General features: G+C 39.9%; 1 protein-coding gene across 1 annotated transcript in view; it reads left to right on the top strand.

Annotated features, from left to right (window-relative positions):
* GALNTL6 (polypeptide N-acetylgalactosaminyltransferase like 6) overlaps positions 1–14,277 on the top strand; it is a 505,591-nt gene that overhangs the window by 414,611 nt on the left and 76,703 nt on the right. The window contains exons 5-6 of the mRNA XM_075028453.1: positions 2,813–2,998; positions 8,555–8,738. Of these exons, the coding sequence (XP_074884554.1) occupies positions 2,813–2,998; positions 8,555–8,738 (370 nt within the window). The remainder of the gene's footprint in view (positions 1–2,812; positions 2,999–8,554; positions 8,739–14,277) is intronic.

Raw genomic sequence — 14,277 nt, 5'->3', positions numbered from 1 at the left:
ATTTAAACAGCGGTGGTGACCATATTCAAACTGTCTATTGCAAGGGCCTTACCTTAGCCATTGTGACACCTATACTAGTGAAGGTCCAATTCAGGTATGCCGTGAATTTCAATACAGGTAACAGAGAGCCTACCAACACCAGGAACAATTTAGGCTGTCCAAGTAAAGCTCCTGCTTCCTTCCATCAGAGAGTTTAGGTGCTTCCTTGGTAGCTACCTTCACATACAAAGAGGGAAACTATCTAGAACCAGCTCACAGGGAATAGTAAAGCAATTGCATCTGATACATACCAAATTCAGAGCTGTATAGTAGGACCCTCTGATCAGCTGGAGTCTCATCAGTGAACCCATCTCTGAGGGTAGGCAGGTGAAGATGGATGGAGGATTTGCAGTGTAGCCAAGGTGTTAAGTGCTTGCTCCCATAGTCGGAGAGCTGTGTTCAGGCTGAGTAGCCCCAATCTTTTTATTAGTTGATTGTACAATGTCCAGCAATGTGGTCTTGCTCTTGGTGCAGGGTTCCTATACATTATACAGTGCAAACAAACTTAAGACTTGTGGGTGAAAGAGGTCAGAGGAGAAGGGTTTGATGACCTTAGAGAACTACGGGAAATTTCCAGTGTCTGAGGACTAACAGAAGCCACAGTACCTAACAGATTAGGTTTGATTTACTTTGAAAATATGTAATATCCTATCACTTTGAAACTGTTTCATTTTTCATGGCTATGAGATGATATAATTTACAACATAGAAAAAAATCCAGACTGACAGCCCTAACAGACTTTCTTGTATTACCTGCAAGGTCTCTGTATCTTTGTTTTTAAGCTCTATTTCCCTTCTTCTGTATTCCTGCACTATGGGAATAGCCTCAATGGAGCTCATAAAAACAGGAAAACAGTTCAATAAATATACACTTTAGACAGTCTTGCACGTGGGCGCAAAATGATCTAAGACTTGATTTAACCTCAGTTCAGTCATGATATTGAATTGTAGCTGATACCTTAAATGAGTCAGAGTGGCACACAACCCTTGTCCTGTGAATATGGTTGGTCATAAAAAGACCACCATTCAAAGACACAGTACATCTCTTGTCATTGTGACTGTTGGGGGATTGTGTTGGGTTTTTTATTGAGTACATAAGCAGCAAAATGAGATAAAAAAGGGATACCTCTTTTTCTCTTATTTCAGAATTTAAACGTGTATTCTACAATCAACCAGAGAGTAGAAGACAAAAACATTCGATGTTTATCTGAATGTCATTCTTTCTTTTTTTTTTTTGTCTCAGACTTGGCCTTCCTCACTTGATCTAATACTTTTCCCAGGCAGTACTATGAACACAAACCACTCTCTTGACTCAGCAGGTATCCAAAGTGTTGAGTTTCTCCTCCAGAAAAACCCAACCTGTTCTGTAATCCTTGCAGGCTGATGTTCCCAGGTCTCAGGCTGCTCCCTCTTCTGTGTCAGCATACATCAGGATTCCTCAGTACAGAGAAGCATCCCATGCAGTACTCTCCCACTAAATACATACAACTACACACCAGTATTTCGACTCCTTCCCAATCTGCAGGTAGATTTGGAAAGTCTTGTGTGTTGGTCAGCTAGGAAGAAAAGGAGCAGAGACAAGAAGGAGCATGTGCAGGGAGCTCGGTTTCAGCAGAGCTTGATTTTGGTTTAACACAAGATCCTGTATTCTCTGCACTGCGACTTGTTTGTTTGTTGCCTTTAATCTATGTGTCAGCATTATATGCTCCAGGGTGCTGCTGAATGGTAGTCCTTTTGGGTAGTCTGTAGCAAACTTCTTGCAATCTGTAATAATGTAAGGTCTGGATCAAGGCCTGTACTGACCATACAAGTCCAAAGAATTAGTAAGTGATATAAGAAGAAATCATGACGTGGCAAACCCATTTCAGTGAGACTTAGCTTGCAACCCCTAGCATCACTAAATGTGGCTTATCACCAGTTTTAATTATTGGAGACTAAGCTTTCCTCTCCCTCTTTCCCTGCCAAATGAAATTACCAGATTTTTCCAAAGTAATGAGTCTGACAAGGTGAGGTGTTATATCAAAGACAAAGGATCAGGATTTCTGATGTAAATGTATTTAGGAAGAGGCAAAACTGCAGGGTGTTTTTTGTGATTAGGTCTTTTTTTATGATTCTTAGTGTGTGTTTCTAGTCAGAAGAAAAAATGTTCCCAAAGATGCTGTTTTGTGATACAAACCAAGCCAGGTTATGCAGATAAGAGAACCTATCAACTACTCTACATTTGCAGCTTAATTTTATTAGGAAGTCAGGTGTCCGTTTGCTTCACACTGGTATCCAACTACTAAGATCTTCCTTCATGTCTGTTTCCCTTCTCATTACAAAAACAATCTAATCATGCTAGTTTAACACTTACTTTTTAAAAATTTCGTTCCTTGCATAGTTCTTCATAATCAGTTGATATAGGAAACCCACTTGGAAAGCACACTGTTTATAAAACAGCATGCCAGAATGTTTATCTGGCCTTGGGCTGCGGGAACCAGAGGATGGATGAATATCCTGCAGTTGTTTTGGCCATGATTATATCGTGGATGGCAGGTTGCCAGTAGCAACTGCAGTAAAAGGTCCAGAGTGTCAGTGTCTTCCTCTGTGTGATAAAACAGAGAACATTTGCACTTTCCGAACTGTCTCAGGGAGGATTTGTGGCAGATTTTGGAGGACTCGAAGTGATAAGAGATGGAAGTAGATAAGCTGCTTGCAGGTTGCATGCCAACCTGTCCTTCTGTTGGCTCCTCCAGGCCTGGCACCACTGACGCTTTTTTTGCCCTTCTTTCTAGAACATTTAAAAGAGAAGCTGGAGGAATACATGGTCCGTTTTGCCAAAGTGAGGATTGTACGTACCAAGAAACGAGAAGGGCTCATTCGGACCAGACTGCTAGGAGCCTCGCTGGCTAGAGGAGAAGTCTTGACATTTCTGGATTCCCATTGCGAAGTCAACGTGAATTGGCTGCCTCCCTTGCTTAGTAAGTGTATGAGCATTCATCAGCCATTAAAATGAAAGCGTACAGCGTAGCTCAAGCAATCGGAGCTGTGTCCCTCAATAAGTAGGACATACACTGTATAGAAGTATTTGGAGCTCTGCTGCAGTGTCTGAAGAGTCAGTATGAGAGAGAACTCAGAAATGCAGGCAGCTCCATTTTATGGTTCTTGTGACTAAAGAACTGGTAAAATTTTAAAGTATCACTTTGGCCTATTAGAGTTACAATTTATTTTATTATTACTACTGCTGAATACACTTCTAAATCTAGTATTATGCTATGCCCTTACTATACACCTGAAAACTTTTGTTATGCAGGTATTGTACTCCTTCCTAGTCCTCCACATTCCATTAAAACAGCTTTTGCTGTAAATGTATCCAAGACCTCAGAGTTAAATCCAGTAACAACTGCATTCACAATAGGAAGCTGAGAAAGAATGATTTGCTATTGACTGCTTTGCTGGATTCCAGCTGCAGCTGGCAAAGTTCCATTAGTCAAAGAAATGGAAAGAATCAATTGTTGTAGTCTAGGATTTCACTTCAGAAAACAATGTCCCCTTTTCTACACACCTGACTACATGAAAAGCGTATATGCTATGCAAAGTGAGTGCATTTTTGCTAGCAAAAAAAAAAAAAAAAAGAAAATTTTTGAGTTTACTATTAAAGAAATTTGTATTAATTAAAAGAGTATGTAGTAAGTACATGACAGGATAGGGGTTTACCAATTAATGGTTATTGTTTCTTGAATTTTGTTGCTAGGACTGTTTGGCCACACAATCAGCTGATAAAGCATTTGCAGCCAAGAAGAGATGCTGTTCTGCTAATAAACTGTCACTTGAGACAAAAAAAAAATACTAGTAACTAGTTTTTCTTCAGATCAGTAACAAGATAACGTACAAAATTCCAAATTTATATCCTTTCTAGCTTCTATATGAAATTACACATACAGTCTTTTCCCTTGTTACCACTTTGCCCTTAATCACAGCATCAGCATTTTTAAAAATAACCTTTGTATCTTCATGTAAAGCCCAAATGGCATAAAGGAGCAGAGGGAAATACAAGTTTCAACAAGCCTTCCACAAGCAGCCCCAACAAGTACCCATTAAGAACTCTGGAGTACTCTACATATATAGCCACCTTTCCTCTGTTTTCTGATTTTGCCCCGCTGCACATAATACATTGCCACTAATGAAAAAAAATCTCAAGATTGTCACTTGTCCTCTGAAATCTTTTCCTAAGTTACTGCAGATGAGACATGGCCCTTCTATTTTGCTAACTTAGACATGGGAAATTTGCAAGTTGCAAAAATGGTTCCTTTTCTTGCTTTCTTGTCTGAAATGAAGGTACATCTAGCTAGGTTTCACCCTATAAAAACTGAAAAATAAACAGAATGGTCACAGAGGTTTCATAATTGCACTTAGGTTGAGGTTGGGTATTGAACTGATGATCACAACCCTCAACCTCAAGCCAGAAAACTGGAAAGATGAGAGAAGCTTCATCAGGGACCAAGTCCCAGTTCTCCGTAGTTCTTAAGTGGAATAAAATCTTTTTTGTTCCACATAAAGTAGAAATATGTATAGCTAACTAGCCAGAGGATCTAGAAATTAATCTTGAGGAATACTGGAGCGCAGAATCAATAGGCTTTATTTTGAAAGAGAAAGTAGAGCATTGCCTGAAAAAGGACAAATACAGAATGAACACATAGCTAGTATATTTAAGGATGCTCTGTGCCCTGTTTTCCTAAAGGGATGAGAGAACTTTCTCATAACCATTAGGTGGCAAATACTTACTATGCTGAAATCAGATGGCACCTGGCTACTAATAATAGTAAAGTTAATGTATTTTTGCAAGTGATTATCTAAAGATCTATCTTGTGATTCACTCAGCACTGCATGTGACTGAATGTCATTCAAGGAAACCACGACAGAGGATATACTGGGTATTTACTGCTTTGAAGCTGCCCTATTTTAGTTCTGATTGTATCTGCCATGTGTAGTGAAAAGTCATTCAGCCCTGCTCTGGAGTGAAGACCGCCAGTCTTTGCTGAGAGGGGCAGCGGTTTCCACTGTTCTAAACTAGGTTTTGTTCAAAATGAGACCTTGAAAGTTAGAGGACAGGGAGGTGGTGAGGAAACCAAGAGCAAACACATAAAGACAGATCTCAAAGTTATTTATGTATCTAACTTCTATTTTCAGAGTTGACTATCAGTTTTTAGGCCAAAGGAAGACTGAGTTATTTCAGTACTTGTTAGGTATCTAAATAGCTTTGAGGAGCTGAGCTGCAGTTGTTTTCAGTTACAGTCCTTTGTTTTGCTTTCTTAAAACCAGGTGCAAAATGGCTTTTCTTTATTTTCTTTAAGCTTTATTTAGTTTATTTCTTTAGCTTAAATGGGTTTCTAAACTGAGATAAGCCACTCTGAGATCTGAGAGAGTTTTGCCTGATGTTCACAGAGCAGGCAGCTGTACTGATGTAAAAATGTTGGCAAACACAGCTGTTTGTTATCACTCCTCAGTAGTATAAAGTCAGCAGAAGGAAAGATGTGACTTGGGCTCCAGCTGCTGTAGTTGAGAGTCTAGCGTAGTGTGAAGTTGTGGTTATTGCAGGTAAGAAACTGAGTGGCAAACCAGCTGAAAAATGCAGGCACGTCTTTCCTTCTGCTGATGTTGCTGTGGGAGCAGTAAGAGGGGAGGTGGACAATAGATCAGTAGTGCCATAGGCTACTGGAACTAGGTTTGTCAAAACAGATTTTTTTCCTGACCAAGACTGAAAACTATACCATGATTAGATCATGCTTAGCAAGTTATCAAGACACCTGCTAGCTATAGCTGTTCATCTCCACAACATTTGTATGATGCATTACTTGCCAGTGGGGAGACAGAGAGTACAAGTACTTATGACAACTCAGATAACAAGAGATAATTTGCTGAGCCGCTCGAATGTTTTCACCATCTGTAATCACATATTTAAGTAGGAAAATAAGAGTATTTGCAATGTGGCATTGTTACTTTAACCAGGCCAAATTGAAACAAGCACTTGAAATTAAAGGGGTGCATCTTTCTCATAAAGATAAAAGCTACATTTTTGAGATAGTGACTTATGCAGTATTGCAAACTTCTGTTTATTGCCACATACGCACACTCTGCTTGATACTAAAAGTGCTGAATTCAAATATGTATGTATATATTGCTTAAAATTGCTAGGGAGAAAGCTCTAACAAGTTCCCTTTTGTTCCCTCAAATCTGCAAGATTTTTACATGTAGGATGATGCTTATGTGTCTGTTCTTCCCTTTATCTGCAGCATATATGCATTGAAATAATGCATGAAAATTTTCAGACCAGTAGGAATTTGAGAGGATGATGAGTAAAGGTGATGGCAAAGAAGCTGTAAAGCACTTCAGCTGTGGCTTTCAGTGTCTTGCGTTAGGAGCAGGTGGGATAAAGAGCAGTGGCTGGCAAAGGTAGCAGCATGTTCACATCTGTAAAGCTATGATGCTACCACTCTTGCGAAATGTAAGCTAGCCTTACAGCCCTTTTTTTTGTTTCACAAATTGATATTGAGGCTACATTTAAGCCTAAGAAGTATGTATGCAGAATTCATTATTTTAGGCATACTGAAAGAAACATTGAGGCTGCAAGTTTGATTACTCTGCCTTTTGGTGTGCACAACTACAAACACCCTGGTTTCTTCAAAAGTCAAGATCTTCCTGTCGTTCCTCATCATCTCTAAAACATTTTTGGGGCTGAGAAGTAAGTTCTGCAGAAACACACAAGAACAGGCAGGTAAGCATCATCTTACTTGTAAAGTTCTTGTGGAGTTGTAGAAATGAAGACTGGGATTGAGTTTGAGCATATTCAAATAATTTTCTCCCCAGCTATCTCTGCATGTGACTTGGAGATTTCCAATCCTTTATTTAAAGGCAATGGCTTTTAAAGATCAGTAGAAGGATGCTAATATATTATGAGTCTACCTTTGACCTGCTCCAGCTAAATCAATTCCATTTAGTTTCTCTCCTCCAATCAATTTAGAAGAGGGGGATCAGAGACAGATTATTATAAGCCCTATAACTATTAGCAGGACCATCACAGGAAAGAGATTTTATAAAAATGACTTTACATAATGATTACAGATAACACTACACAGTATACCAGTGAATGTAATCATATTTGGCAATAGCAACAGTAATGCAGCCATTATGTCTGAGATTAGTTTCCTAGAAATTTGTGAGAGCCTGTGCTTTAAATTTATTTCACTATTAAAGGATAAGGATGTAAAAACCTGCTGAACTTCCAGGCCCAGTAATTTCTCACTAGTGGTTGGTCGGCATTGTTCCCCCATTTGGACAGTCTCTAAACAACAACTGAGAATAAATATGAAAACTACAGATGTTTTGCTAAAATAATCTCTTTTTCTTCATTTCAATCCTTTAGAAGCAAGGAAGCAGAATCTGTATTATTACACCAGCATTACCTGCCTTCCTATCTAAGTGTTCATTCCACACTTACTCCTCTGATTTTTTTTTTAGGGTGTTATCAAGCACCAGTGAAATCTAGTCCTTATTAAAAAAAAAGTTTTCCACATAGGCCCTGCAATATATTACATTTTGTAAAGAATCTAAGCTACTATTCAGAGAAAAAGCTTTATTATGCCTAGAATTTTGAGATTTTGTTTTTTCAAGGGTTCATAGGTATTTTACTGTCCTTTCATGCCAATGCAGCTACAAATTTTCCCTGTACTTCCTCATTTCAAACCATTTATTCTTCTGCCTAGTTCTTGCAGTTGGAATATCTTATTTACTTTCCTTTATTTTATGAGGAGCTCTATGGGATTAAGCAATAGGATTCACCAAAGCAGACTCAGGCCCACCCTGCCCTTATACTAGAGATAGGAATTTGATTTAGCCTCACAGATCTAATTTTTTTGGAAGAGCAAAAAGAAACTCCTTTCTTTAGAAAACAGGTGAGTAAGAATAATACCATGGGGTCTTCTTTATATCTCAAAGATCGGTACAAAAAAAGGACACAACCCCTGTTTTGTTCTTCATGTTGGAGTTTGCCTTTAATTTGTAGCATTTAGTCTCAAAGCTGGAGACACTAGAGCCACAGGAACAGTAGCTGAATGGTTGCAAGGGCTGATTCACATTTAGGACCACAAATCTCTCTCGTGGGAGCTTGCCATACACAATCCCCACAGCCAAAGGTGTATTTTTACATTTTGCTTGCTGGCTTGTTCTGTAACTGACAGACTGGGGACAGCTCAGAGTAGCAAAGTGACAGAGATACAGATGACTGGACTCCTGTGGATCTCACAGGGATATGCCTCCCTTTAAAGAACTGTAGATGCTTCTAATCATTGCCCAACCGCATTAAGTCCACTTTAGATAAAGGTTTGATACAGATTTGAAAAATGAAATTATTTGGGGGCCATAGGGAACAAAGCAAGCAATCTTCAAACATCAGAAAACCTGTGGGATTCACTTTGCAGTAATATGATAGATGGCTTGACTAGACATGCAGTTTCCTATTTTCTACTTTCATTTTTCAGACCAGATTGCACTAAACCACAAAACCATCGTGTGTCCTATGATCGATGTCATTGACCACAATCACTTTGGCTACGAGGCACAGGCGGGGGATGCCATGCGAGGAGCTTTTGACTGGGAAATGTACTACAAAAGAATACCGATTCCTCCAGAGCTCCAGAGAGCTGATCCCAGCGACCCCTTTGAGTAAGTAGCAATAAAGGGGAGAGTGGAACATGAAGCAGAACAAGCAAAGACGGTAACTGTAGCAGAAGAATCCAAGCCCAGAAATTTCCATGTAGGCCACTTCATACTAATGAAAGGTAGTAGAAACAAACTGCTTCTATACAGATTGATAAAACCTCAAAACTAGGAAAAAGATCAGGGCAACAAGTTGCAGAATTCACAAGCTGTGCCTGGAAACACAAACCTTCCCCATCTTTTCTGGTCCAGTGGTTCTACATAAAAGAAACAGGCACATACTTGTAGTTAAGAGAAAGTATTGACATTGGACAAGGAGTGAATGTGACTACAGTTATTCTGTTTATTCCACAGAGCACTTCCTGAACAGATTTTAGTTTAATGTTTTCTTTGCTGGAGATTGATGCAATACATGCATCAATAGCCAAGCCCACATTCTGCCAGCAGATGCTTTGTTTATGACTGGTGATATTGCTACTGTATATGTATTGCTGTAACTTAAACACAGGGCTGTCAAACCTGAACAGTGTCAAGCTGATTTGTAAACAATTTTTTATAAGCTAGCCTCCAATCCCAGTGTTGTATAGATCAGCTCATTCACAGGAATGATCTTTTACTTTCCACAAAGGTAGAGCCTCCTTTCTCCGTCTTCCTTTCTCCGTCTTTCTTCTTCCTTCTCTCATGTAAGGATCAGCTAGGTTTAATCCGCACCAGCAGAGAGCTGACAGACAGACAGACAGAGGTGGTTCAATGTGGCAAAGTCTCCAGGTCCCTCGCACAGCACACATCCTAGCAGGGCTGGCAGCAGGACTGGCTCTGATGCTGTCAGTAGCCCTGGCTGAAACTCCATGCTGCAGGTTTAGGCAGTTTAAAAACTCAGCATTTTCCCCACCCCAAAACAAAACCTGGAAACCATAGCAACAGAAAACCTGTGTCTCTAGCCTAGACTCTATGCTATTTTGAAGTAATGGATCTGATTAATGCAGAAATTGACCCTTATATTCAAGGAATGACCAGCTCTGTATAGGGAGAAGTAGGATTCAGTGGGCATATTTTCATTATTCTGCTTGTTCCTTTTTACTTACCTCCATCGAGGCCCATCAGTCTTCATCTTGCATTGGTGTAAGTGCTGATGACGTATTTTCCATCAGCTGCCAGTGTGACCACTCCACAACATAGATGCAGCTATTGCAATCACATAACACTCCGGAGTTCCTAGAGCCTCTGTCGCTCTTCCACAAGTCTTCCTAGTCCTCTAAGCAGATGTAATTTCTTGCCACTTACTGAAAGTTACCTAGCACATCATATAATTTGATTCAGCATTCAAAGTTTGTGTAAAAGTAAAACTTCTATATTGCCAGCGTAGCTACAGGGTTGCTTATCAGCCATTTCACACATTCACAGTTTGTAGTATGCATCTCTCAAAGACAAGAGGCCTGAAGAGGGGGCACTCATAGGAAGCTTTCTAGAAGAGATGAGACTTTGTGCAATACAGAACAGATGTGATTTTGCATGAACTGTTGTTACAATCAGCATGGCAGCAGTTGATACCCACCTTGCCCTGCCTGCATTCGTAAGACACACAGATAAATGGCTTCGCAAGAAACAACATATAGGACAACGCAACCTATAAATCTCTTGTCTTCTGAGTAGTCATCTCCCAGAAAGGTGGAAAGGCTGCCCAGTTCTTACACAGAACAGTGAGAGTCTTCCTTCCCATCACAGGATCCACATCAGAGCGATTGAAGGCTGGCTGAGCTAGGACAGTATCTTTGCTCAAAAGTACCCTCTGCCTAGAATGGTGAGGGTATAGAAGTGCTTTAAATAATCAGTATGAATTTTGCTTAGGGGAGGAATTCTTTTCTAATTCGAAGCCAGTACTGCTTTTCTCCTAGGGCCTTCTCTGTTGGCACCTTGAGCTTTTAATACCTTGCTTACAGTGAGTACGGTAAATGTTGTGGACCAATTTAGGTATTGGTAACTTCATTGACCAAGACAGCTTCTACAGAATTAAAAAGACAGAACAGTTTTCCTTTAGGTGCATATACACTAAAACTAGAAATGGCTTCAGCTAGCACAGTGATCATTAAGTTACTATTTTGTAAGCAGTAGGGATTTTTTTTATTATTTAGGTTAAATATTTTAGTATTGGTGTCCTAATAGCTTTATTTCTTGCCAGCAGCATCAGATCTGAGCTGATCCTTAATGAACTGGAAAATTGCTAGCATTTTTAGTAAAACACCAGTGAATAATGGGTACGTGATCCAAGAATTGCGCTGATGAGTTTTTTCCCTCACTTAAAATGCCAACTCAGTATGTGTGTTAAGCAGAAAAGGTTGCATCAGCCTAGAAATAATGTACATAAAACCAGATCAAGCTACAGAAGACCTAAGAGCAGTCATTGTATTATCTGAATGATACGTTTCCTTTCCATCTGCACATGATCAAAATACTGCTGCAGCAGACATCAGCAGTGTTTGCTGTTGCCACAACAAACTGAAGTGTTGTCAGGTAGGCTCTTTGTGTGACAGTAGCATGGAGCTTACTGAGCTCCAATGCCAGCTGAGCTAGTCTATCTGGAATAAATTGTTCCCCCCCCCCCTTTTTTTTTTTTTAAGCTGTACTCCACTGTGGTCGGTGTTTGACAGGTACTCTCCTGCTGAATGCAATCTATCTGGACACAGCCTTTCAGTTCAAAATCCCTCTTGTGAAGAATGTAGACATTCTCATCCATTTGTGGTGTGAGCATGAGCATGGTTTATTGTCCATACACCTGTGGTGCCACTCAGGCAGCATCTCCACCCGTCACTGTGACACAACTTGGAGCTTCATTCCAAATCTCAGCTTTTCCTGATGTAGACCTACGCCTGTTCTCAGGCCTTCTGCAGTTGTTAGCTACAAGTAGCTTTACACCAAGATTTGGTTTGATGTCTATGACTATAGGACTGTATAACACTCTCAGAAGCTTCCAGCCTGCCCAGTGTCAAATTCAGGTACAGATGATGTACTAGCACCAACCTGGGAGTCACATGACAAATTTATAACTGCATTTGGATCAGGTTGCATTCATCTACAAAATGTATCGTTTTGGTTCACATGTAGTTTTCACTGGCCATACCAAGTTTCCCGTAGGTTTCACTGAACCAAACTGTAGCCATATAAAATGTATTTTCAACCAAAGGTCCTATGTGAATTATTTGATATTGCTCTGTGCTCATTGTAGTGTTTAGGAAATCCTAACAACTATTCTATGAATGGATCTCATGTAGCCTTTAAGATTAACTATTTTTCTGAAAGATGTGTGTTGCTGGTTTTCAGGATACATTGAATCCTTAGAGGTATGGAAATCAGACTTCAGCCCTAATAATGTTGCCTTCCCATCCAGAGACTAAATCTGTGAACTTCTTGTTTATTTCCCTTTCTCATGTGCCACAGAAACAAGAGAATTTTTGTATTGCATTCAACTGATCTGTCACACTTGCAGCTCATCACAGTTGGCTGTAGTGATTTTTCTCTTGCAATTCATGTACAACTACCCCAGTATATTCCAAAGGGGGCTGTTTTCCTCTGATGCATTCAGGGTTGTGGAAATGACATAGAGCAAATTGGTGTTCTGATCTGTTGTAGGAAATTGTCAGACAATCATGAAATTGTCATCATGTCACGTTGGCGCTCACTGTCTTGATCCCAGGGTCAACGATCATTCAGCAGAATTTGAGATGACTTACGAAATTTTCTTCTAGCCCATAAGCAGGGAGGACCAGAGACGTTTACATCCTTTGTGGGAAGGTTCACCTTGGCTTATTATGTCTCGCTGGTTTGTTTCTCTGTCACGGCAGAGGTTTGGGAGCATGCCCTTATGGGACATACGGGTTTGGGACATTAAGAGCATGCTCCTGTGTGACTGTTTCTTTCTGTGGTGCAAGCACTCTAGTCTCTGGAGGAGTTTTCCTAACCCAGGCGATTGCCACTTAAACTAAGAGGGTAACATTGTTACTATAATGGACTGCGATACACAGCCTGTCAGTTTGTATGATTTAATAGCCTGCCTGGGCTAAAAGCTCTGTGGAAGTTTAAAGCAGAGGTTTGATATGCTCAAGCCTGCTGGGGATGACTGCTCTTTGTTTCCTGGCAGCACTTACATTATATCAATTCATGTTATCACATGCCCTATCTGAAAACGGGCATCAGTGTCCATTCACGACAAGAAAACATCAACAACTCAACTCAAAAAACTATTTGGAAAAAAACACAAACTAATTGAGAGGATTACTATGGCACAGATCCACTAGGGTAGGAAAGGGCTGCACAAGCCCGCGGAGCAGTTTTATGGTGGTGTAACTTTATGATACAGAGGGAGGGAAAGGTGCAGGTGAGACCTAACAGCACTGCTATTGAATTGCAACTCAAGATGGAAATCCTAACCAATGAGAGAAGTGTTGTGCTACTTGCTGGATGCCAAGACTTCTAGCACCTATCTGGGAAAGTTAGTAGTTTTTTGGTATATGACCATTCCTTACTCTCCAAGGGTTCCTTGTTTGCCTCTGACGTAGAGCTGTCATCTACAGAACTCCCTGAAGGGTGACAAAGCTGAAGAATCATGTAATTCTAGCAAAGGACCAGAATGATAGTTTGGCAAATACTGGGCTAGCCAAGGAAGTAGAAGCAACTTTGTAATCTCTGACAAGGCATTTTAGTTCCTGTACTCAGCTTCCTATTTATAAAATAGAAATAGAATCACTCCACCATTGCAAGGCTGCTTTGGGTATGAGTCTAGTAAAGGTTATAGGATTGAGGTCTCACAGTAATAGGGGCCACTTACAGTTTATGGATGTACTTTTTGGTAAAATTTTGGACATGCTGAAGGGTTGGAATTAGGTGATAAGTACATTTTTCTCTTCCTTTGCGCCACAGACTCTCAACCTTGGATGTAGTGTATGACCTTAATATAGCCAGTTGTGTGTTAGGTTGGAAGATTACTTGGCACTTTCTGTTTAATTGCATATCTAAAACCATATTATTATTATGCAAGCTGTTGTCAGCATGCTCTTTTCTTTGAATTTGACATACTCTCAGAAATACTTTCTGCAGCTCCTTACTTTCAGTATTTATATATACTTTTTACAACATGCTGGTGCAAAGAAAGTCTTTGCTAAGACTGCATTTCAAATCTGACAAGTACTTTTACAATTTTGTGATCATTTTCTGAAGTTTAGAAAGTGCTTTGGACAATGATTTCTGTTCTATAGCTCCCAGTGCTTTATAGTCTGTGTCTTTTATGGCCGATTTCTGCCTATAAACATATTCATAAAACCTCTCACAACCAGAAACAATCATCTATTTTTTTAAAGCCCAAGTATAATCTACTGTTTTGAACTGTGCTACAGGAATGTTTGATGAAAAGGCATTATTCTACAGAGAATCGGTCTCCAACCAGTATGAGTTTGTGTAATTTAAGATCTTGATTTATTGTTTTGACAAGCTATGGTCTGTAGAAGACTGTTAGTCGAGATAACAATAGCTTTTACAAACTGCCATCCACCCA

The sequence above is a fragment of the Buteo buteo genome, chromosome 1 (genome assembly GCF_964188355.1).
Source record: "Buteo buteo chromosome 1, bButBut1.hap1.1, whole genome shotgun sequence".
NCBI classification, from domain to species: Eukaryota; Metazoa; Chordata; class Aves; order Accipitriformes; family Accipitridae; genus Buteo; species Buteo buteo.
Note: the sequence above shows the minus strand (reverse complement) of the source record. Positions and strands in the feature narration are given on the sequence as shown.